We start from the raw sequence: 26,395 nt of genomic DNA, 5'->3' as shown, positions 1-26,395 counted from the left end.
GTGTGTATTGTCGTACCCAGTTCCAGAGAGGGCGGTGGACACAGACGGTGACTGCGGGGGGGTGCCCCCTATTTCCTTCCCATACGGACCAGCCGATGGTGGCGTTGGGGAGGAGAGGATGCTTGTGTTGACCCCCATCGCATCATCTGAGTCCACTGCGAAATCGGGGGGGGGGGGAGAAGGGAATAGTCTCATAAACAAAGCTTCAAAGTAAAACTAAACATAGCCACAACCCAAACGAATAAATTAAGTAAACAAATGAAAGAATATTGAGGTTTCCGGGTCATTTTCCAGATCTGAATCAGCATCAAGGGAGAGACTTTTGTGTTTCGTAAGGTTTCTGTCTCCTCATCAACGGTGCAATGTTGAACACGCTAACCTGACAAAATACTAGCACACCTTTAAAAACAACAAAGCCCTTCCTTACCTGAAGTTGAGAGGCTTTGCTCCACAATCCCAACTTTCACAACCTGCAAGAATAAAAAGAAGTTTTCCATGTAAGACCAGATCAAACACAAAGAATCAACAATACTGTCGGGCAAACAAATTAAATCCTACCCCAATAAATGGCACAAATTTCTGACAGGAGTCCTCATCAGGGCTGTAAAGGGAGACAGTAAAGAGGCTGTGATTATGACCAGAGGGGGGGGGTTTCAACAAGTCAACACTCCAGAGGTGCACACGAACACTCAATGGTCCTGGAGGGGAGATGGCTGTGGCATGACCTGCACCATGTCCCATCGCAGCAGAAATGGCACATGACTGGCTTGGGTGAAATGGGGTCATCTTGGGTTTATGTTACAACGAGATGAATGGGAAGGAACGCTCCTTACAACCAAGACAAGAAGGGGTCTTTCTCATCAGCCAGTACTAGGAATCATTTTTAAAACATGGGACTAAATGGGCCCAGTCGTAGTCACCGCCTGGCTTCTTTACACTACTAGTGCCGAGCCACCGGTGCAACAATACATGCCTACACAAAGTTAGGGGGGGGGGGAACAGCACGGCAGGCATTGTCAAATAAAGTTGAATACACACGCAGAGCACAGCAATTCAAAAGTACACCCAAAGATTCAGCAGGGAAGCGGTGAGATAGTGTTATCTTTCTGCAAAATGTCTTCTAACATGCGGCAACCATAGTGGAGGACGAGCAGCGCTGCTGGTACAAGGACTACAATCCCCAGCAATCTTCCCACCTCGAGCACCAGCACTCTATCATATCTTTATATTTCAGTGATGTTTTACATATTGCAAGGTAAGGGTTTTGCAAAGCCCCATGGGGCATCACAAGCTGTAACATAATGTAATATAAGGTAAGTAGGTATTACTTTGTTTTATACATACATGCAGAAACACATGTGTTTCAGAGTTCAGAGTAGTATTCACGCAGGTTAGAATCAGAGGGAAATATCACTTTGATATCATTTCTTTTGACTGGTATTGAAATACTTGATTTGCCTCGCAGTCGTCTCAGCAGTCACTAATATTGAAAGTGTATGATTATGGAGCCACTCCTGAGGGTGAGCCAATACACGCCGGGCAGCTCATTTTCAAGTCATTATGAAATCTGTAAAATGACTGGTTTCAAATTTGTCAATACTTCGGGTCCTTTTCAAAGGTTGTTAGGCAAATCTTCATAGCAACAACACAGAGGACAGAATCAAAAAGACACACCAAACCAAAGACACCAGTCAGGACAGAGTGCAGAGTGAAGTTACAGTGAGTATCGAGTGTGAAGAGGGAAATGTTAAGACACAGCAAGGGACTCAAGCCAAATGGAGGCGAGAAAATAGGGAGGTTCAAAAACAAAAACCAAGAGTTGAATTAGATACCTGATGTAAAAATCAAAATACAAACTTCTTTTCCTTGAATGCAAATCAAAAGGGAAAGGGGGCAGAAGGAATGCAACAGAGTTAAAGCTGTGTGTTGTGTTCAGTACCTTCTGACCAATAGGATGCACACAAAAATGCTACGGACTGTCTGTAGAGTGCGTCTGTGTTTGTGAGACTGACGGCCGGGTTGACGTTGGACTTTGGAAGCAGAAGCCTGCGCTGCTCTATGAAATATAACATCAGCTTCACTTGAAGTGGACCAGAGCCTGCGTCTCCTGGACTCCTTTATGCATGTCAGAATAAACTCCAAGGTGACGACTGACCTGTGCAACTTGTGTGCGTTTAATTTATGAATGTGCATGCATATGCATTGAAACATCTTCCTCATGCAGTTTAACTGATGATCAGCCGTGGCTATTTTTGTTCTAGGACTCATTTTCAATGAGCCAATAGACATATTGGACATCAATAGCAGTACTCAAAGTTAAAAATCATGCTTTAAAAGAGCACAGAAACATACATGCATACACAAACATATGCAGCACATGAGTGTGCTCAAAACTTAAAACGATCAACGGTACTTTACCTCTTCTGTTTGTAGGTGAGCATCGCCTCTGAGATGGGGAACTGGTGGGACACGTTGGCACCGACCAGATACTGAACGACTCGTCCCGCTACATCTATGTTGTCTGCGGGGAGCGGGGAGACAGACTGTTAACAACGCGTTTCTTCTGTTTCATGTCTGGCTAACAAGCCGCGAGACAATTGATTCGGATGCTAATTTTCACACAGCAGATCGCTGGAAGACGACGCATTAATCATTTCCCTTCCTCTGAAGTAGGAGGGGCGGGGGGGGGGGGGGTGAAGTCCTCCGTACGACGAGAGGATGAGATGAATTGTGTGTCAGACTGAAGGCCTTTGGGCCACATGCAGCCCGGGCTACACTTTAACCAACACGGGCTGATTTTTTAATGTCAACTTATTTGGGCCTATTGCCTCTCTGCAGTCTAAACTAACTCTCCTTGTGAAAGAAAGCACTCACAGCCATTCCCATCTAAACACTGCCTTGCGTGTTGTGAAGGCAGTTAATGTCAAAGATAAAAGAATGAGGTAAGAAGACCCAGTATTATTTTCTTCTTACATCTTTTATTTCTTTAGCTTGAAACCCCTTTTGAGGTGATTCAACACGGTGTGTGAGAATGTAACTCTGGCACCTACGCGGTGTAAATGAAGTGAAATATTAGGTGGGGATGGGTGAGGGTTGTTGGGCTTGTCTGGGCAGAACAAGTGAGAATTGAGGGGAAAAAGGGATGTGAACAAAAGTTTAACCATGGATGTGTGTGTGTGTGTGTGTGTGCCAGCAAACAATTCCAAGACTTACAAACTGGAGTTCTGACAGCCCGGTGGTCTTCTTAAGCAGCAGCGGATAGTTTACAGGGAGGAGGAGTAGCGCCATAATCTAGAGCCATTGGCTGTAGCCCTCTTTTGCAATTGGGGAAAAAAATCTCTTCTTCTCATCCATCAGTCCCAGACCCATGCTCTGACCCAATTTCTTTCCCTTTCAAGTTTGCCGAACATTACACACGCAGACTTGCTTTGTAGCCAGACACCAGAGCTATGCATCCTACCTGAGGCGGGCCGTTCCGTCCTGCAGAACAGCTCCCTCCACGCAGTGTCCATAAAGATGCTGTTGAACCGGCTGTCGAAGGAGGCCACATACTTTGCCAGGGGGTGAGAACCTGGAGTAGAAAAGAAAAATGTGAGTATAAAACAAAGCTGAAACCACGTCGTGCTCGTACTAATCCGGGATGACTTACCGATGGGGATCACCAGGAAGCGTATGTAACTGAGCCAGTCAGGCGTCTTGTTGGCCAGCTGCTCCACGAAGAACCTCAGGATGGTGCTGAGGTAACTCTGGTCACCTGCCACCGCGACCTTCATCGTCGGCGGTGTCTGTGCATTGCAGTTACAGCTGCGTGGGAGAAGAGGGGGAATGAGTAATTAAGAGGAAGAGAGAGTTTTGAATCCTGGAAGATGAGGGTCAGATGTGGGTGAGAGATTTCTTGGCTGCCTGAAGATTTATATCTCAGCAGGGTTTTTACTGGTTCAAAACCGGTCCCATCTTTTATTGAGAGCCAGGTGGCGTCATGTTATGATTTGTAATACCAGGTACTTGCAGGTATCTGCAAGTCTTTCTGAAGTTACACCGAATATTGCAACAGCTTTTAGATCCTAATCCTACAATGAGACAGAAATTCATCTTTAAAATGAGTCTAAACAGAAAAAGTAAACTCAACCAAGTTAAGCTCAAAAAGGAATTAAACCCTTAAAAGTGTTCAAAACTTGACCTCTTACGATTAATTATGATATTTAAGTCACTTCAAGGACCTTCTTAAGGACTAAATGCTTCAATTTGAGACATTAAAGGGTCATAAAGTAAGATTATAATGTCCAATAGCAGAACGGGACCTTAATATATGTGGGCTTTAAAATGTCCATATACTCAGTGACAACATTTGAGGAAAAACCCTGCAGCCCGCTACAGCAGCGACAGCACTGAGCGAGCATGTCATACATCAGAGACGCACATGGCTCCACATGACACGGCCGCAGCGGGAGCAAACAGGTTGACTGAGGAGCAGGTGTGTAAAGGATGGAAAAGTTGCGCTTCAGCTGGGCTAAAAGAGAAAAACGGGTTTAACGGAAGCAGCGCCGCGGACTGACACAGCCTCCGTCTGCCACTGACACAGATGGATGCCAGGAAGAGAGACGAAGGCTGAACTTTAGCTTTTTGTGGCAAAACGAGCACATTTAGATAGAACGGGTTCACAGACAGAGAGCAGCTTCAGCAGCGTGAGCGATACCGTCCTGGAATTCTCTGGCAGCAAGCCACCATAAACATACACAGTTTGGCCTGGACTACTCCGCCATAACAGGCAGCGAGATAACACCATGTGGGGGCCCTGTGTCGTTCAACCAATGCGTGTGTGTGTGTGTGTGCGTGTGTGTGCATGCGTATGCCACTCACAATCTCTGGATGCGAGTGACGATGGTGTTGAAGGCAGCCTGAACATCAGCGGCAGAGCAGGTGGACACAATGGGCTGGCCCTGTTCATGGAGCAACTCGGACACATACTGCAGGGAAAACACACAAGAGGGACACGATGGGTTAATGGGTGTGCAAGAAGCAGGGTTGATCGGGTTGGAGAGACAGCGGGGGAAAAAAACCCCAAAAAAACATGCTACTGTGGTACAACAGTATTCTTTTGTATTTCAGTCTTTGTGCAATAACGCCGGGAAATAATTGCAGCAAGCCCTGTGAGACCCAAGCTCATCGGATATATGAAGAGATGAACGACACACACCTGTCCTTGCCACTCCACGGTGTTGATGAGGATGATGCTCTCTGGCAGGCGTTCGTCAGAGATGAGGATCTGGTTCAGCTGGTCATACACAGACTTCCTGGGAACCTTGGAGACGAATGAGAAGCCGAGAGTCTGAGCACATCTCCGCCGGACTAAAAATGTGTGTGAAGAACGCATCTGCAACACGTCTACCTGCGCTATGAGTCGCGAGTCAGGGGAGCACTCGCTCTCCATGCTGCTGGTCCTGTCGCTCTGGGCCTTGGAGTTCTGTCTGTCTTTCATGGAGGTGCTGCGGGGACGCCTCTGTAGCCTGTTCTCCACTTTGCTGAAGGAGACGACAAAGCACAAGGAGCTCAAAGTACACGACAGGCGGAGCAGGGAAGCTAATCAACTGGGCTCAGAAGGTAACCCACAATCCAAATTACATTTAAAAACAAGATGAACATCTTAAGTAGCTTGTGTACATAGATGAAGACAACACTATCTTGTGTGCATGTTTGCAGATGTAGCGGTCGGCAGTGTACCTGGGAGACATGTGGTTTTGGGACTCCGTCTTGCAAAGCTTGCCAACAGTGCTGGTCACCCGTTCAGTGTTGACATCCCAGCTGCTCACCTCCCCCGCTGGTGGCCCCCTGTCGTCAGTCTCTGGCTCCTAAAGCAAAAGAGGAGGGGGGGGGGTAAAGATGAGCCAAGGGGGCCGTCATGTCCCATCTACTACCACCACCACAGTCAGTGTCTCACGCAGGTTCTGGGGCACTCTGTATTCTTTCTGTGCTTCTGCATCTGCAGCCAGCATTTTAAGAGCAAGAGTTAAAAGAGTTGAGGCGGGGGGGAAGGGAGATAGGTGCTGGTCTGGTAAATAATTGAGCTGTGCTGTTGAGGTTGGAGATAATGATGCGAGGCCACCATGAAGGATAAGATTATTAAAAAAATATATATATAAGTCGGGGTCTCTTAGCAGGTGGCAGGGGAGACAAGGTTCCTGCAGTTTTTAGGTATTCACTTTGAACTGGAGCGGTGCGACAAGAGAGGGTGCTGATGGCCGCCGAGCAAGGTTCGGCTGACCCGACGGCACAAAGACTACAACAAACACTAACAGCCCTCTTTCAATCCTCATCAGTCAGGATTTATCCAGCACGGGGCCGCCTTGTCTGCTCCACTGATCCATAATGGATGACTGTGCTGTTTGGTTCGCCTGCCCTTGCATACTCCCTCCCTCTTTCCTGGAAAACAACTAAGACTCATGGGAGGAAAGGGCACTCAAGTGGAAAGAAATCGGAGAAAGAGATGCTCGAGGGAGATTTAGTTAAAAACAAACAAACCAAAAAAAAAAAAAAAGTAAAACTGCTGATGTTCCAAACACATACCCCAACGACTGTATCTGTGACGCTGTCGTCTTGGTACCGGGCCCCTTGCAATTTACATCTGTCCACGGTCAGAAAGTCTCCACTCTGCAGGGTAAACAAACAAACAAACACACAAACACACACACACACACACATTTTAACCACGGCGGTCACTTCTCTGGTGTATAAATGACAAATTGACAAATTGTCACAGCTCCTTATGGAAGTGCTACACTCCATCTGCTCGGGTCAAGATTGACCGCTCTTGGGACGCGTAACTGGCCAATTTCACAGTGGCAGCTCCACACCGTCGAGCTTGGTGACGGTGGCAGAGCTGGGGAGTATAAATATCTCTCAAGGCTTCTATACGTTTCACCCAGGCGCCTGCTAATACATAAGCCCCCAGAGAATTACGGACACACTTGTGAGCTCAAGTTCGCCTGACAAAAAGTGTTTAAGTGCAGCTCGTAACATCTAGTTAATTTCAATATTAGATCAAATACTTTCCATTTTGCCTGCAAGACAGGTTTATGAAGTTCGAATGGAGACATTTATTGAGCGAAATAGAAGGCTATAGCAGTCTGAAATGCGCCCGGCTTTTTTTATTACAGGCTAAAATGGATTCCCTGATATTTATAAACAGCACTCCCTCTCTAACCATTACACTCAACGTCTCTCTCTCTCTCTCTGTCCTTGTTGTTTCCAATGGGCCATAAATCTGAGTAGAAGTTCAGGGATTGCTCCATCCAATCTTCTCTCCGAGCATATACGTGTGTGTGTGTGTGTGTGTGTGTGTGTGTGTGTGTGTGTTGATGGTGGTGGAGAGGTCGTTCTGTGTTAGTCCTTATACAGTGCATCCGGAAAGTATTCACAGCGCTTCACTTTTTCCACATTTTGTTATGTTACAGCCTTATTCCAAAATGGATTAAATTCATTATTTTCCTCAACATTCTATACACAACAACCCACAATGACAAAGTGAAAACTGTTTTTTGCAAATTTTTGCAAATCTATTAAAAATAAAGAACGAAAACATAACATGTACATAAGTATTCACAGCCTTTGCTCAATACTTTGTTGAAGCACCTTTGGCAGCAATTACAGCCTCAAGTCTTCTTGGGTATGATTCCACAAGCTTGGCACACCTATATTTCTGGGCAGTTTCTCCCATTCATCTTTGCAGAACCTCTCAAGTTCCATCAGGTTGGATGGGGAGCATCGGTGCACAGCCATTTTCAGATCTCTCCAGAGATGTTCAATCGGGTTCAAGTCAGGGCTCTGGCTGGGCCACTCAAGGACATTCACAGAGTTGTCCCGAAGCCACTCCTTTGTTATCTTGGCTGTGTGCTTCGGGTCGTTGTCCTGTTGGAAGATGAACCGTCGCCCCAGTCTGAGGTCCAGAGCGCCCTGGAGCATGTTTTCATCGAGGATGTCTCTGTACGTTGCTGCATTCATCTTTCCCTCAATCCTGACTAGTCTCCCAGTTCCTCCCGCTGAAAAACATCCCCACAGCATGATGCTGCCACCACCATGCTTCACTGTAGGGATGGTATTGGCCAGGTGATGAGCAGTGCCTGGTTTCCTCCAGACATGACGCTTGGCATTCAGGCCAAAGTGTTCAATCTTTGTTTCATCAGACCAGAGAATTTTGTTTCTCATGGTCTGAGAGTCCTTCAGGTGCCTTTTTGCAAACTCCAGGCGGGCAGTCATGTGCTTTTACTGAGGAGTGGCTTCCGTCTGGCCACTCTACCAAACAGGCCTGATTTGTGGAGTGCTGCAGAGATGGTTGTCCTTCTGGAAGGTTCTCCTCTCTTCATAGAACAACACTGGAGCTCTGTCAGAGTGACCATCGGGTTCCTGGTCACCTCCCTGACTGAGGCCCTTCTCCCCCGATCGCTCAGTCTGGCTGGGCGGCCAACTCTAGGAAGAGTCCTGGTGGTTCCAAACTTCTTCCATTTCCGGATGATGGAGGCCACTGTGCTCATTGGGACTTTCAATGCTGCAGAAATTTTTCTGTACCCTTCGCCAGATCTGTGCCTCGATACAATTCTGTCTCGGAGGTCTACAGATAATTCCTTGGACTTCATGGCTTGGTTTATGCTCTGATATGCACTGTCAACTGTGGTACCTTATATAGACAGGTGTGTGCCTTTCTAAATCATGTCCAATCAACTGAATTTAGCACAAGTGGACTCCAATCAAGTTGTAGAAACATCTCAAGGATGATCAGTGGAAACAGGATGCACCTGAGCTACATTTTGAGTGTCATGGCAAAGGCTGTGAATACTTATGTGCATGTTATGTTTTCGTTCTTTATTTTTAATAGATTTGCAAAAAACAGTTTTCACTTTGTCATTATGGGTTGTTGTGTATAGAATGTTGAGGAAAATAATGAATTTAATCCATTTTGGAATAAGGCTGTAACATAACAAAATGTGGAAAAAGTGAAGCGCTGTGAATACTTTCCGGATGCACTGTAAATACTAGAGGGCTGTAGGGGTGAATAGGGTGCAGGGTGCGGGCTGCGGGCTACAGCCCCCCCCCCCCCCCCCGTCCTCTGCAGGGGTGGGAGCAGCATTGCACTCATGCTCAGAATATCTTGCCTGTCGTATCATGGTCCTTGGGACTCCCTGAACCACAACAAGCACAGAGGACTGCCAGACATTTAAACACTGTCCTGGGGCAATTCCTTTACGTAACCCTGTGTACAAAAAGAGCCTCTCCAGCAACCGAGAGGCGGACCTTTGTGGGTGAGCGATGGGGCTGAAAGGCATCAGACGGGTTTTTTTTTTTGGTTTTTTTTAATAGAGTGCTGTGCGATCAACTTACAGGACACGACAGCTCTCTCTGCTGGCTTTTTTGGCTGTGTATGCTTCCAATTTCTGTCTGGGAGCTGGAGTGAGACATCCCTTCAAAAAACGGCCTGAAAACAAAAACAAAGATTGGAATTAGACAAAACTAACAAAAAATGCTTTTATTATAACAACATACAGGGTGTGATCAGAAATTATGTAACATCTATAAATACTAAGACTATTTCGGAGAAGATGGCCTTCGATGAAAGAGGTTCAGTACAGACATACTTGAGTTTGGGCTTGGGCGTGCTCAGGACGCTCTCGTTGTCCTCCATCTCTGGCCCACTGTCACTCTGGTTGTACACCTCCAGGCTGTCGTAGAGTAGGTCCAGATCCTCCTCCACTTCCTGGGTCTGGTCAACTGGGTCAGAGTCCAGGACCTGATGCACGGGACAGACACTCCAACACATCAGTACACAGTGATCAGGGATTTGTTATCACGGCCATGGATGGAGGGAGTGGCTGGTGCTGTCCATTAGCTAATCACTTTCACAGCTGGGCTAATGGAGCTTGAAGAATGACACTGAAGGCTGTAAAATTAAAAAATCTATGCTATAAATACATCCCTGCCTTGGTCCTAAGCAGGCCAATTAAAAGGTAAGGGAGTGCTAAGGTGCCGAGCCTTGATCTGCCAGCTGCATGGTGGGGATGTATATCATAGGAACTGCACACAGGCAGGCTTGTGGACTAATCAGGTGATTAATGCCACTCCTGAAGCTGGCAGGGAACAGATAAACACAGTCTGTCCCCCTCTCCTCCTCCCGGCTATGTATTTATAGAGCTGTGGCCCTGCACCGTGGCCGGCCACAAGGAAGGGATTAGAGACAGGGGAGGTGATGAAAGATCTGCGGGCCACCTGGAGCTTCTAGAAGCATCCAGCAACACACAACTCCGATGGCCTAGAGGCTCTTGAAAGCCTACAGAAGGTACAGATAAACCTAAAGGTTTGAAAACCTGTAGTTTAAATCAGAGCCTAATCTGTTTCTAATGTCATCTATGTTTTTGGGGTCAGAAAGATGAGCAACAAGGCAATGGAAATCTCAATTACTCCAATATTTTTCACAGTTCAAGGAGATTTATTAACATCATAATGGCCTAACACAGATTATGTACTAATGGACATCTAGGGGGTTGTTGCAAATAAAATGGTTGACTTCCTGCTGATGACCCGATTACAAGCCATTATATGTAGGATCCGCAGAAACATTTATTCGAAAAGGACTTTGAGAGATGAGAAACACAAACCTAAACGAGGCGTGCATACAAACTGCCATTGATCACTAGATTAAGTGGTAGAGAATAAGGGTCGTTAATGGATCCTGCTAATGGAACGGTATGAATCATACATCCAGGAACACAGAGGTAACGCAGCCGGGCACCATAATGATGCTTGTACCTCCGCTGTGGTGACGATTCCTCTCCAGTCAGGGGCACTTTAGCCGCAGCAATATGCTGTTTAGACAGTCAATACTGAGATTGTTTTCCCCGGCCCCGAGGCCAATATATTAACTGATATGTTTCACAGTCGACTCGCTAAAAGCTTCATAAACAGACGGACTGAGATTCCAGGAGGGTGGCCTGAGAGAGGACGCTGTACCCCACGCCGTTTTCTTTGACATTGAATATCTTCTTCGGGTGTCAATCAAAACAAAAGCAATTATTGTTTTCACACTCACCTCATCTGTTACCTTGAACCTCTTCAGCAAGGCCACAAACTTCTGCTTGAAGTTAGGTTGCTGTAACAGAAAAAACAACAACATGCAATTAGGAGGGAAAATAAAACAGAAAAGGGAATAACTGTCATTAAATACACATGACAGCTGGGCTCGGGCTCATCGGTTCTCCCAGTAACCGTCCACTGGATTACTCATTCGCAGCCACTCTATGTAAAGACCATTATGATCAGTCCAGTGAGCCCACAGGGTTCATTGACGTGCTCATCCGCATCGTCCTAATGGCTCAGACAAATGGAACACGGTGTGTGCTTTCCTTAAAAAAAGCTTGTACGACAGCAAAAGCAGGTCTTGAGTTACTCCCACAGTCAATGATTGGCGAGCATGAAACTCCGTGTGGTGGGAAAGGAGGCAACTAACCCTGGTCATGGAGGTCGTTCGGATCATTTTCCTGCGGGCTTTCTTGGGCTTCCTCACCTCGTCGTCTTCATCATAAAGGTCCTGAAATACACAGAGGCTGGATGAGATATCTGAAACCTCAACAGTGCCCCTGCATTTCTACCTGCATGCATATAAGCTAAATGTAGAAACATCTGTATTATACAAACCAAAAACTGTGAACGCATAACTGCTTCTGACAAAAATCTGCTATTCTTTCTTATATAACATCACTAGTATGAAATGCATCAGCATGTTCAATAGGGCAAGTCGACTCTTACATTTTGCTTGGCTGTATAAGATTGTGTTCATTGGATTTCTTATATGTATTTAATCTCGCTGGGTGCTGCAGATCTGTTTGCACCTGAGCGTTTTCTGGCACTGACCTGGCCATGATTTGCGTCATCGCTGGCTTCCTGCTCCGACGAGTAGCTGTCATCGTCCTCCTCAGAATAGTTATCCATGTCTGGGGAGCGGTCTGGAAGTAGGCAAAGCACGGGAACACACAGAAAAACATCAAAACACAGGGACACATGTGTAGCATTATATCAGCCAGCATTACACAAAGTGAAGTTTCAAATTTTTAGGTCTCCCCCGGGCCACATGCTTTAAAAACGTGGGCTGAGAGGAATGGGTCAAGGTCGAAGGTCACTGCCTTATTAGTGCTGAGACTGTCTTTCGGAATAAAGAATGACTAGTTTGCAATTTGTTCAGAGTGAAAACAAGCCTCCTCAACTCAATAATAAATGGTGTTCTCATTCTGCCACTGGAAGACACAATGAGTGAAACATACAAAACTGTTTAATTCTCTGATTTTGTAAATGATGATTTCAGTTTAATTTTCACAAATATCAGTTTGAGCCCGAAGACAATTTTCCATCTTTTGTGGATGAAGTTGCTTAATATCCTGTCCTATTGTTTACAGTTCATCAGTAAAGAATAGTTTGGACTACTTGGCATGAATAATGAGCTACGGTAATGGGGAAAAACATATCTGTGGACATAATCAAATGCTTAATGTGCATGCTGAATACAGATTAGAATGTAGGGCTCTTTTTGTGATCCGTGTCTCACATTTCGTTTAAGTTTTCATGACATTTCAGCGGTTGAAAGTTTTACGATTGTTAAATGTCAGCCAAGATTCCTAAAGATGTGGTTTTTACTGCGTGTTTGACAGCTGAGGACTGATCAGGCGATGGAAGATCTTTTTGTTCTTAACAGCCACTTCAGGCTTCCTTTCGCCTGTGAAACTATCCTGTTCTGTGCTCTTAGATGGGATGGATGTGATTAAGGACCACTGCAGAGGAGAAAGGCAAAAAGATAAACATCTCTCCTCGCCTCAGAGTGACACTCGTATTAATACTCGGTGCATGAGCTCATCCGTTATATTTGAATGTCCTCCTTAATAACATCCAGAACAGCGAGGGATCAGCATGGCGGGATGAAGGGGTGGAGTCCGAGCGGGGCCCCAACATTTCTCCCCGTTCAGAATTAGAACAGCGTAAGGCAATAGGCTCTCGATCGTTTTCAACTCTCAAAATCAACATTACAACCATAGCTCAGCTGAGGAGAATAACATATCCTTGGCCATCGGTCGGGGTTGGGATTAATGGAGTTTATTCCGTCCTCAGTTGGGAAATAGGAGCCATGTGGAAGGAGGGAAGAGAGGGGCCTGGACAGGAAGGGCTGGCTCCAGAGTGACGGCTGAAATCACAAACGGGATTGGCCCGGGCAGCGTTGGTACAGGCCTGTCCGACAGACCCACGTTAGGGGGACGCCTGTGCTCACCTGAGGTTTTGGTCTTGTGGCCGGCCTGACCGCTCCCGTCCTCGTGGTCGATGGGCTGGCTGGAGAGAGAGTGCACGCTGATCTCCGCCACACGCACTGGCGCATCCTTCACGTTGCTATGGAGACCCAGAATCTGTCCCCCGTCTGTCGGGTGTTGCATCACCTGGACACGGGAAGATTAACATCGAGTCTGAACATTGTTTTTGAGAATCCATTCAAAAACGGGTTCTAAACCAATTGTACCCAAAACACTGTTATTTCATTCCTCCCCTGCAATGCTCCTAATAATAATAATAATAATAATAATAATATCGTTTCTTGAAAAAATACAAAGTCCTCTCTAGCTGAGATGCCTTCATTGTCTTGTGCAATTCCCGTGTCTATCAATCACTCTGTCGAGCCATGTCGAAGCAGATGGAACAAATAACATTTTTTCTACCGACAGGCAGGATGGAAGAACATTCTCTCGCTTTACTGAGCCAATAACGACAGAACAAAGAGTGACATTGCTTCTGTTACACTGCTTTATGCTCGTGCAGATTTAGCAAATGACAGCTATGCTATCTCTAAGTAAAGAGACAATTCGCTCATATCATCCAGTCAGTATGAGCTTTCATTCTAAGCGAAAGGGCGCTTTCAGTATTTCACTTGATGAATAGCTGCACGGGGAGTAGAATCATTTTGCTCAAACACTGGCAGTGGAGCACTCAAACGCCGCATGCAAAGTCCAATAAGTGACTTCCTCCCACGTAATGCCCCGACAGATTCAGAAAGAGGGCACGGGAGAGTTTACACTACAGCGGATGACAACATAATTACCCAACAGGATCCAGTAATGGCCAATCTAGCTCCATTCATAGAAGTCTGTGGGTCGTTTCACTGCAGCAAGCACCAAAAGCAGCACAGCGGTTGAGTGTTATTTCAAAATGTAATAATAAAGCATCAGCCTTGTTTTCACATGTCAGTCAACTCCTGTCCTGGGGCTACTGGTGGAGAGTCACATGGGCTGAGCATGAACGGGTGCATTCCAAATAAGCGTGACTTTCATTATCTCCGCCTTGATCCTGATTTCTCTCAAATACAACATTACGTGGTGGTTGGATGGCTATAATTTCATTGTCAGAATAATACATCATTTATAAAATTCCCATTATCGGACAACAATTAACTGATCGATTTTAAATTGATCTGTATCTGCTATATAAAGAGCAATTTCTAATCTTTTGTTTACTGCAATCCATGTTCGTAAGCCTGCTATCAACCCCCCCCCCCCACTGCGTTAAAACACCCCGGAAGACATTTGTTCTGCACAGTGTTGCAAGTGAATGACCCACAGAGTGGCACAATTAAGACCAGCCAGCCGTTTCAATGTGCAATATCCACACTGACAACAGGCCAAAGCAAAAAGCGGCATCTTGATGGCCCGGTGGTTAAACATTCAGTCTGACGTAACTGCAAAGTCCCCACTGCATGTCCAGCTGAGGGATGTACTGGCAGTACTCAACATGAAATAACCCGGATCAGGACAAATAAAAGCTTAGTTGTAAATATCTACATCAAGCAAGCATCCACAGGTGGCATTCTATCAGCTCCATTATCACTGCATAGCATGGCTGAATGCACCGCTTCTAGAAAAGTGTATGTGAAGCCAGGTCCAGATGGCCCATAATCTCACACAGCAGTACGTGTGATGACCATGAGTCATCTGAAATGATATGCAACGCATGCGGCCCTCTCTCTGGCAAACCAAGACGTGGTACACGGACACCGACAGCCGTCACTGTCGGAGAACAGCAGAAGGCAATCACAAGCTCAGAGCAAAATTATGTTTCTCGAGAGAAATATACCAGGCTGACAAAGGGAAGTGATTGAAAGTGATGCCCCAGTTGAACACTATACGGTACCTCAGACATATTGATGACTCCCACAGCCAACGTTTTGTAGCCCAGGATAGTTCGGTTTTTGTAGCGTTTCCTCCTCTGCAGCATGATCTGGAGTCGGTTGGAATCCCTCTTCAGAAAATGGGGGTACTGAAAATAACAAATATAAAGTCAGATGAGGCAAACCATATAATAGATTCATCAGCCTTTAGATGGAAACCCACATGCAGGCTTATTGCAATGAATAGTTTTTGTAACTTCATAAGAAAAGTCATTAGTTTGTGGTGCCGTGTAGCTGTGTGTTCCGCTTCTATTTCTTGCAAATAACATTTTGAACCATTCAAGTGAAATAATAAAACTAAATTGCATATATACTCCGTGTGTTACAGGAGTTCTCACTGTCCTTCACTGCCTTTTGATGCCACGATGCACACTGTTCCTTTAGACAGTCTGTGCCAGCAATTTCTATTGAGGTTTGAATGAGTTCTCTGATTCTATTTTCTGTCATTGCGTCGCCTGTCGACTGCTCATCTGTGCCACTACGGATTATTGCCACCATAAATGTAGCATGAAGTGTGGCTATGTCATATAAATCGGTGCCATCAGACATCTCCAGTGTTTCACTAGCCAGCGTGCTCCTTACAATCCATTTGGCTATCTTAGAGTGCAAGGCAAGATTTAAAATCTACGTTGTTCAGGACAGGCTTCGCTATTTCAGAAGATGCATCTGGAGTCAGAAAGCTGTCTGCACTGAATGTTGTGACCTGCTGATGTAAAGATATGACACACACTCGGTTCATGTATAAATACAGCCAGCAGCACTGAGCCAACATGGTGGGTGTTCGATTCTGCAGTCCTACTGACTGAACTATTAAAAAAAACCTGTCTGCTGGACTGCGGTTGAACTGTTGGCGAACATTCATCACTTCAGAACTATATTTCTCTCTGTTCTCCTCTGGAGTCATATCGTCTCTGACTGCCAGAACTTGATCTTCACATTGACTTTTCACCATTGCCTTCTTGGTCTCTAATATTCAAACAATAATAGCTTGTAAGATCAAGTTTCACACGGTGAAATGCTGCATATGACGTCAAATTCTTGTTTTTTTTATTTGAGGTTATCTAAATGCTGCGCATCGAATTTCAAATTGGTGAAGATGTTTCTTAATTTGCTTGTGTTGAGTGTATTTGCATGTGTTTTTGTAATTTGCAGAGCATTGAGCTCTCTGGGCCACCGTACTTTATGGGTAAATCCATAACTTTGTCCTGGTTTAGTTCACCTTTATAGTTGTCCGTCTAATCAAGTCCGCAAATAGTCAGCATGTATGCAGTGTCTATTATTTAAAATGTGAAACATTCTGTCATAAAATAATTCTGCTTCAGTGACTTTAATAAAAATGTATTTCTGTACAGAGTAAGGCTGCACTTTCTGTGAGTGAAGACCTCTTCTGACCACAAAATAACATGAAACAGCATTTCATTTATACAAAATACTGTAAGCACACATATTTAGATACACCTGGATACTTTGAACTCAACACTTTTGCTCTGGGTTTAGAAGGGGCACACACAAGTGTGAATACAGGCTTCAACACAATCCTCCCCGCCAAGTAACTGCCATGTCAGTGTGAGAATTCACAGTATAATGTCAGAGTGCTTGCCTGTAGTGAGAATGTGAGCTCCAAGTCTGTCTCCATCAGTCCACTGGGTGGGAGGACGTACTCATTTGATCTCAGAAGACGCTTCGAACCCTGGATGACAAAGAAAAGCCAAGTTTGATTGGAAGCACATCTACAAATGCAACATATAGAACACTATACATCCCACAAATCCCTCATCTTATGTTGTTTCTTGAGCCAATTTCTATCAGACAACAGTGGCCCGAGTGTGCAAGCCTTATTTTAGGACCAGCCTGCTTCACAGTCACACATTTGTGCAGATTCACACCTTGAGGCAGTCCGGTACAAATAGTCCTCTCCTCCTTCACTGCTTTGTAGAGAACAGTGCTACTAGAAAAAAATGAAATATGGGTCATGTGGCCTGCTAAGAGACATACCATGAGGTTTTCCTAACTGACACAAGGATTCAAAAATCAGCAACCTAATCACAAGCCTACAATTAATTTGTTCTCCTTAAAGCCACCAGACTCCAGTCATTTTAATCATGCAGATTGTTGTAAAACACACTTCATTCAAACTCGACAGAAACATAAGACTCATCAAAACTGTCTTTGTTTGACTTTCCACTAAATAACAGATATAAAAAAAAAATAAGTTCCTAACCACAAATCACCGGCATCCTTGCAATGGGAAAGGAGTCCGTCTCCTATTTTAGCAGGTCTTTTCCGTGTTTATAAACCCTTGCATATACACGGTGGGGAAAAGGGTATAAGCTACTGCGACCTTCAGCATCTTAGGAACAACTGGCGAGGACTCTTAATCATGCCTTGAGAGGGAGGTTTGGTCCAGGTGAAACAAGAACTGTAACCAAATTTAACTATATTACCCAAAGCTTGCTATTTTGGTTGAGAGCAACTCGTCGCCGAGGATAATTCTGGGAGCTGGCACAAACTTTTTGTGGCCAAACAGCACAGGGATTTAGATGCCACAGGCTGTGGAAGTCTCTTCCAAATGCAAGGACACAGACACCCAGCGTGTCCTCAGAGAACCCGCCTTAGCCTTTGGCGAGTTTCTCTTACAAGCCTCAGATTAAAGTCGATCATGTTCCTCGTCAAGTTACAGTTTAATTCTCTTCAAGCAAGTTTTTTTTGTTTTTTTTCCCCCTCTTCTAATCTTGAAACCGGGAGTCAGCATGTAAACGTAAGAACAGGAACAGCTTGTGAAATCTCAAGTTCCCGATCTAATGTCTACGCTGAAGAGAGGCATCTGTTGTGTAATATATTTGGCAACTCATCAACTGCTGTGCAGATTTCATAAGTTGCCATAGCTTAGTTCAGGTGTCTGCTGAACCTGCTAGTAGAATTAAGTAAGACTTGGTGAGCAGCAAATATATCCTTCATCTGGCTTAATAGCCTACGAACTCTTGAATAGTCGGATGCAGCGGCTACGACACCGGAGCCTGATGTCATCAGAGCTGCTAAATCATGTAGCAGAAACCAAGACACCAAATTAAATGGCTGGGTGTGTGCTGAGGAATCATCACAAGATACCAGAGGGGGTTAGATGTAGCAGTGGTGCCTCTTTAGGTACAACACATGCATGAGCGATTTGAAATGAGTTGTACACATTACATTATGTACGTTTCAAACAAGCACAATAAAGCAGAGCTTTTACAGTGCAGTTCATACGCACACTTCCAACGATCACCCAAGCAGCGTTAACAGCTGAATGGATGAATTGCATAGAGCGTGATTTCTCGCACAGAACAGAATTGATCTTCGGCAAACATCCTCCGAATATTGCGAGTGAGCTGAATATGTTTCGGGAGGCTCAGTGGCCCATTAGCACTGTTGTCTCAGAGAGGAAGAGGCTCCTGGGTTTGATCATTAGCCCCGGCCATTCTTGTTCACTGTTTGCATGTTCTGGCTGTTGCAGTCTTAGTCTGCAAACTTGTTATTAACAAGTGTGCAACCTTTGTAGGCAATGAGGAGAAGTTTGAAATGGATGCGTTGTTCTATCGGAGGCCAGTGGAGGTTTTGGAGCACAGGGGTGATATGTGTGTGTGTGTGTGTGTGTGCATGCATCTGGGCAAACACATAACACCGTTTCAGCGTGCCTCGTAAAATAAAATAAAGTGAATATCTTAAAAGAAGAACATGTATTTCAATGTCAATAATTTTTAATGCATGCAATAAAAGCGAAGCTTTGAAGGACTATAGGGAAAATATTTAGCTTTGCCGACACTTGCAAAGCATTCACTTGTAATAAACATTTTTCCATCCAGCCTGATGGCTCAATATGTTCCACAGAAGGACTCGCTAACAGTACCTTGACAGTAGCCGCGGCCTTTGTTTTGTACACAGAGAGAAACACGGGGTAAATCTCTGTCCCAGTCTGACCTTGTCACTAACTTGAGCTCCACAAAGAGGCCTTGTATGCACCCTTTTCTTATGCTCTGTGGCTGGTACAATGAATCAAGGCACAAAAGGCGAGCACTCTCAAACTGCCTGACATGCATTAACAACACAGAGCCTTGGCAAGGAAAGCTTGTACTGAATGTCCTCTGCCCCCCTCCCCTTCTCTCACCCCCCCCCTCTCTCTCGCTACAAGCTTCTCCACTGTCTCTCTGGGGCCAGATTGGGGGGGGGTGTTACAGCCCTTCTACTCTACGCTCCCCGAGCCTGTGGGAAAAGTTCAACTTTACACTTCTTCTCAAGGTTATTTCAAAAGACACTAAATTGTCTCTCCTGTTTGCAGCAAAGGCAGGAAGTGATTTAGGGTCGGGTAATGAAGAGGTTTTTAAAGGCGTTTTGAGGCCTCTGCTTTCACCCAACACACACCTATACACACAAGCGATGACGTGCACTAAACAGGCTTTGTCGTTCGCTGTCTGAAAACAAAACCCTCTTATTCCCCTGTCATCTTCTCCAACTGTCTCTTCATCCCCTCAGCGTCTCTGTTCTCCAGAACCAAAACCTGCTGGAAATTGCTTTTAATGCTCCAGTTCCGGAGCCGCGGTGAACATGGCTTCTGCTCGGCTGTCCTCCGGGCGGCTCAACAGAAACGGAGAGATTTCACGCTCCGGAGACAACGTAGCTAACAGATAAACCCACACTTGGTTGGTAGCTTTCTCCTTCAGGGTGACAGTTGAGGGGAGATGATTTGTTTCTATTTAAATTTAATTGACAGACGCCTCTTTTACATTTTTAAATTGATTTCAAAATGGGAGGGGGGGGGGGGTATATTGAGAGAGGGAAAGAAAAATGGTGAATTACGGCATGCAGGCAGAGAGCGGTAAGTACACAACCAGTAAAGTTTCAAGGCTCTTAGCCAAAAACACCGCACTGCGCTCATACAGCTGATAAAAGTAAACACTCTGTCAGCACTGTTACCACTGTTTGCACTGTTAGCAGCAGGCCACCAGCTCAGCCGTCGCCATGTTAAGAACGGTTGAGAGGCAATGTATACTCTCTGAGTTTTATATAGAGCTCTTTTAACTATGTGATTTAAAAGGTAGTATCTGTAAAATACAGCACTGGTCTTTTAAGGCTACATATTAGATTATCTCTCTCTGTGTGGGTAGCAGAAAAGCTTTTTCTCTTCTTTCAATGGCACTAAATCTTTCAGCTAAAAGTTACAGAAAAAGTTGTCTCCGTCCTCTCGTCTCGCTTTTAGGTGAGTCTAATTCTCAAATTCTCTTCTCTGTGGATTTTCTGGGCGACTGCAGTCAAGAAAGTTTGAAAGACTTTTTCCTTTGAGAATTATTTCCACACGGCCACCTCAGGGCAGAGTGTTCGTACGTGTGTCTGTGTACACTTGCCCTCGCCGGTCATAGTTCTCTCTCAGAATCAACGGTTTCAGAAGCAGCGGACCATCATCTTTACAACCGCAACCAGGCTTTCTGCTGAGTGTGCGTTTTCAAACTGTGAGGCATGTGTCTGCAGAAGAAAGGCAGGGCTCCAACACTCCGACACTCCGGATGAGTCTATGAGTGTGCCTTAACTATTTTACATCAACACTAAGGGTCTAGTGTTCCATGATAAAAAATTGAAATATAATCAAGGAAATCAGTTCACAGCAGCAGTTTTGCTTATTAAAAAAAAAAAAAAAATAACTTAATCTGTGCTTCATTATATATATTTTGTCTCTTTTTCCTTCTCAGTCTTCCATACAGGCACACTTCGTTGTGGGTGATCGTTGAATGGAAACGTGTTGAATGGGAACGTGTTGCTTCCATGACTTTAAAAGTGGAGCACAACTAAACTCATCTCCACAGTTATCGTCCCGCTGCTCTGCAGTGTAGAGGAAGTAAGTTGTAACTCTACAGCAGCAGGCGAACCAAATGTATGCTTGTTTAGTGAGCTGCAAAATTAACTTTTGCCATGAACACAGGCACCACGGCAGATGTTCACACATTGAAACATCTGCTATCTGCCTCCTACCAAGCCATCTGCTGGTTTTTGCTATCAATTAAGATAGATTTTGCAGTACATCTCTCTCTAGTTATTCTTTAGTTATGCATTTGTATCAAGGAGGATGACGCTGTACTTTTGAATGTTCAGGCATGTTAGGCCTGCACACCCATTGTCACAAAAAATGCATTAGCAATCAATGTAAGATGCACAATCTGCCTTAAGGTGCTACTGCTCCTGCTTAGAGTGGTAATGCTAGGCTGTCATTTAGAAGCACCTGAGAGGATGTGACTCGCCGGAGCTTCCTGCGCAGCTGAGGTGTTTTTTTTTTTTTTTTTTATCAATTGTCGGGATTAGGAGCATGTTTTATCATCGCCTACTTTCAACAGAGCACAGCCCCGGCAAAGAATCGAGAGACAGAGACCCAACAGGCTCCAGAGCGTGACACGCTGCTATCGAATGTTTTTGTGCAATGTGAGCCCGTTGCTCACATTGCACATGGGAGATTAACCCACCCACCTGGATTTTGACAGCTATAGACAGGGAGTTCAGCTCTTTATCCAGTTCTTTGAGGACGACCAGCTTTTTCAGCGTGAGGCTGCAGAGCCTGTGGGGAAAGAGAAAGAACAAGAGAGAGGGAGAGAGGAAAATAAACGAATTAGTGGCATGGCTAACACAATGTGAGCACACATTCATGACACGCTGCAGCATCTGGGGATGAAAAGCATGGCCGTACTTGCGCCTTTATTCTTCCTTAGTCAGCGGTTATGATAGTTGTTCACTCAGGAAAGTGAGTGAACAACTTAGTAATCAAACCCTACTCTACTCCGCTTTGTGTCCATCGTCATCAAGGAAAGAATCTACGGCTTGTTGTGAAGGGGTGGCTCACCAAAGTGCTACTAAATCAGGATCCACGTTGTCAGCTTTATGGGGCGAATTCTTAATGGAAGGTGACATGGCACAGATGCTCTGACGAGCCGTGGTGCAGTAAAATGTCTTGTTGAACACAGAGGCCTATGTGACTCACTGACATCTGCTCATTATTAAATAACACAAGTAAGAAACATATACCCACATATGCCTCTAAAGAAGTGAAATACAGTTGTGTGACTGGCACACTGAGATCCAGACTGGGCGGAGTAGGAGGAAGTCAAGAAGTACAGTAAAATAACCTGTATTATTTAAATCAGAGGGTCCCTGGTGACCCCTCAGGTCCAGCCTATCTTGTAGAACACAGAGGCAGATAAAAACAACAACAACTGAGCCAGACACAAGCTCAATTCCACGCCTCGTTCATGGGTCCACAGCAATTTGTGACCTTCAAAATCCCCATTTCCTTTAGACCCACCCCTCCAGAAAACCTTCAGGGTTGGCTCTACAGCGAGACACTCCACAGCAAGTCAACAACACACAAGCCAAGTTTGCTAAACTTCCTCCTGACCCACTTTTCCCACAAGTCCAGCTGCATTACACTGTGATCAGTCGGAGCCAGAGCCAAGCGGGAGAGGGAGAGAGAGAGACAAAGCAAACAAACAGCTATCCAGTCACCCACTTTCCCTGAGCCACGGGCACTCCGTGCTGCTAGGCAAGTATGATTCACGGAGAACCATCACATTCAAGCAGAACGGAGATCACCGAGTTAGAGACGACAACAATGGGGTGGTCTGTTTAGTAGTTAATATTGTGGGGCATAAACAATAAATAAATGTGTTAAGTCTTAAAGGTTCAATACAACTGAACAATGTGAATTGAATAGTGAATGTGTCAAATATTGATTTGTCACATTGCATTTTCATGTCCCATGTTCTACTTAGATTCCAGTTCCACCAACTTTGACATTGGGAAGAGATGGTAGTCTATATGTTAGCTAATATAAATGTCAACCCATCACTTTCTTTCATTCATCAGCCTGAAGAGATGTTTATCCAAGCAGCCGACAGAATACGTCTAATGACGACAGTATCACATTTTCATCTCCCTTCGGCCCAAATCTGTGGCGACACGACTGTGCGACATTTTACTGGAATTAGTCGAGCGCAAATTGCCAAATCCACACGGCTGCACGATTAACCTCGTCTGCGTTAGAATAACAAAAGCAAATCTATTTGGGGCTGGCAGAAATAAATGTGAAACCTTGTAGGTAGCGCTTGGATCCAGCTTGCCTTATGTTATGATGGGGATGAGTCACCAGTCAGCCACAGCTTTCTGTCAGGAGGGAGGCAGAAAGCGTTGCTGATGGTTTAACAACATCTCTATCCAGCGCTCTCTCTCTCTCTCTCAGTCGACTGGCATTCAGATGTAATTAAAAAAGGCTGCAGGCGCTGAAGGGGTCACCTAGGGAACCAGGGATTTTATTTATTTATTATTAGACAGAGGTGTTAGCTCCACTCCTGTCTGCCACTGTGTTACTGTGCGAGTGAAACGCCGTAGCCATCTGTTCTGGCCCGGTGCCAGTCTGCCCCTGTGCCAGTTCACTTAGCCACCCGATCGGTGCCTGCAGAGACGGACCAGGTGTCGCACAGACTCACTTATCACCGGGCTAAAATAGCTGTAAGGAGCATACACCGAGTCAGGCGTAATTCAGATAGTTTTAGAAAGCCTTCTCGGTATGGATACACCGTGCATTTGCCGTTACAGGACGGTGGTGGGGAGGGGCTGTTATTTTATGGTACAGTCAGCAGACACTGGCACACACTCGGGATCAAAATAAGGGCTTGCAGAGGCCACTTGAAAGATGCATTAATCCTCCATTTTGGCATGTCATTCCCACATTCCCAGAGAGAGCCTGGGGTGGGATCAAAGCAACGCCTCTCTGTGCCAAACAGGACCAAAACACAACAGTGTTATCAATCCGTAGAGAAGACCGGGTGGGTGGAGAATCCATCCAGCAGTCTCTAGTTCAATATTTCTTTGAACAGGCGGTGGAAAGCAAAGATAAGTGAAGCATTCACTTATCTTTGTCTGTTTCCCAGTTGATAAGAGCCCATGGGGGGGGGGGGGGGGGGGAAATCCCTCCTTCAGTTTTGGTGCGTGCGCAGGTTAAACCAACATATCTGTGCCTGCCGAGCTCTTGTGATTGGGTCATCATTGGTATAGACAGTCTATTGATCATCACATGCTCGCTGGTATCCTGGTTATTATTGACTCTTTTGCTGGTTTTGATACTCCGGAGGATCAGAGTTGGAAAATAAGTACATCAACCCAAGCACTGCACTTAAGTACAGTTTTCAGTCATTTTACCTGAATTGAATATTTTAATGTAATGCTACTTTATGCTTTAACTCCACTACATTTATCTGACAGATATCATTTTCAAGAACTTTACAAAATAGGGTTTTTCCAACATACTGTTAGAGATTAAACCAGTAGTGTCCAACCTTTGTGGCTCGTGACTTGCTCTACAAACGCAGTCTTCCTTGTTATATTGTGAAGAGACATTTCCCTCAAACCTGCTCAAATAAATTAATTGAAGAAAATAGCTTGAGGCTCAAAGAGCAACATTTTCTAATATTTTTCAAACAAAAATAGGAAAGATTAGGGAAAAGTCTAAAAAGGTAATTAAAATTCTTGCATCTTTCCTCTCCGAACCACTCAGATGTATATTGTGACCCCTATGTTGGGAACTAGTGAAGTAAACTACCTAACTGTGCGTAGATACAATAATTGTTAAAACTAGCTCCACCTCGATCAGTAAAATGCTGTTCACACATTGAGACATCAGTAATGATACATCAGTCACATGGGGACGTTTTACTGCAGAACCACTACTTTTACTTTTGATATTTTTCTGATAACACCTTTAATGCAGGACTCAGCTCACTTTTAACCTTCAAAACCGTGAGGGGACTAATCATTTTAGATCAGGTGGAGGTCAATCCAGCTCTAAGGCAATGCAGGAATCAGAATGTATGTCCTACAACAGGCTAATTACAGTAGACGTGCAAATCTTTTTCTACATGACATCTTCAATTACTGACATGGACACATAAATCAACCGAGTGTTGTATCACGTAAAACCAAACCGTTATCGGCTGTTCTGATGGAGGATGCCCAGTAGGTGCCGGAGCACTCTACGGCTAATAGGTTTAGCCGACATGGCATCACTCACTGCAGTGTAAGTAGTGCTGCTGCACGTAAGCCCATTAGTGCGTCCAAGACGCTCGCTGTACCGTCATTAACTGTTGACCTTTTAGGCATCTAAAGTGAAGCAAGGCCATTAGATTACGAGGCCGTTTCACTCTTTTAGATTATACTGCTCAAAGTGAATCCTATTTGTGTTTAGTGTGAGGACAAAAAAAAGCATTAAAAACCTCTACCATATAAGCGCCATGTCACTTTAGTTAGGCAGCATCAATGAATATTGGTTTGTATTCCGTCTAATGACACATTATTAGAGGGAGCCGGGAGCTTCTGCTGGAGTCACAGAGTTCAGAAAGACAGCGCATCGGTGATTGTGAGCTACGCTGAAATCCTTTCATCTGTTGTGGACAAACAAAACAACGTATCAGGCAGTGCACTCAAACTGCCGTGGTCAAATATTTGCCTTTAGATAAGAGGCCTGCGATTGCGGGTTATACGGCATGATGGTGCAGTATCTTATCTCGGCTGCTTCATCCATTTTCTTTCATCCACTGACAAGAGAGGCTAAAATGAAATGAATGACACACACACGTGCAACTACATCTGAACATTGTACACACCAGTGTTTAACACTATTGATGTGTCTGTCTGTCTCTCGCTTCCAGTGCAGACTGAATAACTTGGCCCACCTGTATTGAAGCGAGGCTGGAACATCAGAAGGAAACTAAATCAATTGTGGGAGGTGGATTAAAGGTGAACAGCAGGGTGGAAGTCAGGGAGCAGCTGATCCCAGGCGCACGCACTTTTTGTTAGCCCCTCTCTGACCTCACCCTCTCCCGAGATAGGCTTTCTTTAACTCACGCACGGGGCCTCACATACGTTTCTCTGGAGTCGGGTCTCAAAGAGAACCTCTGGCCCGACACCGAGCTTCGGCAAGTCGCCGCTTTGACTTTGGCCTCTTTGCGGAAATGATATGTCTGGAGACTGCTTATGTGACAGCAGACGCAGTATGTATATATATATATATATATTTATCTATATATATTTTTTTTTTTTTTTTTTTAGTTTCCTTCTGATGTTCCAGCCTCGCTTCAATACAGGTGGGCC

At 44.9% G+C, this 26,395-nt stretch overlaps 1 protein-coding gene across 2 annotated transcripts in view; it reads right to left on the bottom strand.

Annotated features, from left to right (window-relative positions):
• Positions 1-26,395, bottom strand: part of LOC116397751 (phosphofurin acidic cluster sorting protein 2) — a 43,632-nt gene that overhangs the window by 4,113 nt on the left and 13,124 nt on the right. Inside the window, exons 2-22 of one of the 2 annotated variants that reach the window (XM_031873508.1) lie at positions 21,728-21,815; positions 16,839-16,928; positions 15,202-15,327; positions 13,298-13,460; positions 11,896-11,987; positions 11,492-11,572; positions 11,075-11,134; positions 9,627-9,778; positions 9,373-9,466; positions 6,565-6,648; positions 5,722-5,849; positions 5,390-5,522; positions 5,198-5,302; positions 4,861-4,967; positions 3,650-3,804; positions 3,461-3,571; positions 2,419-2,521; positions 1,833-1,865; positions 559-601; positions 428-470; positions 17-155 (exon numbers count right to left, since the gene is read on the bottom strand). In XM_031873508.1, coding sequence (XP_031729368.1) covers positions 17-155; positions 428-470; positions 559-601; positions 1,833-1,865; positions 2,419-2,521; positions 3,461-3,571; positions 3,650-3,804; positions 4,861-4,967; positions 5,198-5,302; positions 5,390-5,522; positions 5,722-5,849; positions 6,565-6,648; positions 9,373-9,466; positions 9,627-9,778; positions 11,075-11,134; positions 11,492-11,572; positions 11,896-11,987; positions 13,298-13,460; positions 15,202-15,327; positions 16,839-16,928; positions 21,728-21,815 — 2,130 coding nt within the window. The remainder of the gene's footprint in view (positions 1-16; positions 156-427; positions 471-558; positions 602-1,832; positions 1,866-2,418; positions 2,522-3,460; positions 3,572-3,649; positions 3,805-4,860; positions 4,968-5,197; positions 5,303-5,389; positions 5,523-5,721; positions 5,850-6,564; positions 6,649-9,372; positions 9,467-9,626; positions 9,779-11,074; positions 11,135-11,491; positions 11,573-11,895; positions 11,988-13,297; positions 13,461-15,201; positions 15,328-16,838; positions 16,929-21,727; positions 21,816-26,395) is intronic. The other variant, XM_031873515.1, reaches the window with a different exon arrangement.

Source organism: Anarrhichthys ocellatus, unplaced genomic scaffold, assembly GCF_004355925.1.
Source record: "Anarrhichthys ocellatus isolate YVR2014 unplaced genomic scaffold, GSC_Weel_1.0 scaffold3, whole genome shotgun sequence".
Classification (NCBI taxonomy): domain Eukaryota; kingdom Metazoa; phylum Chordata; class Actinopteri; order Perciformes; family Anarhichadidae; genus Anarrhichthys; species Anarrhichthys ocellatus.
This window is presented reverse-complemented; position numbering and strand designations above follow the sequence as displayed.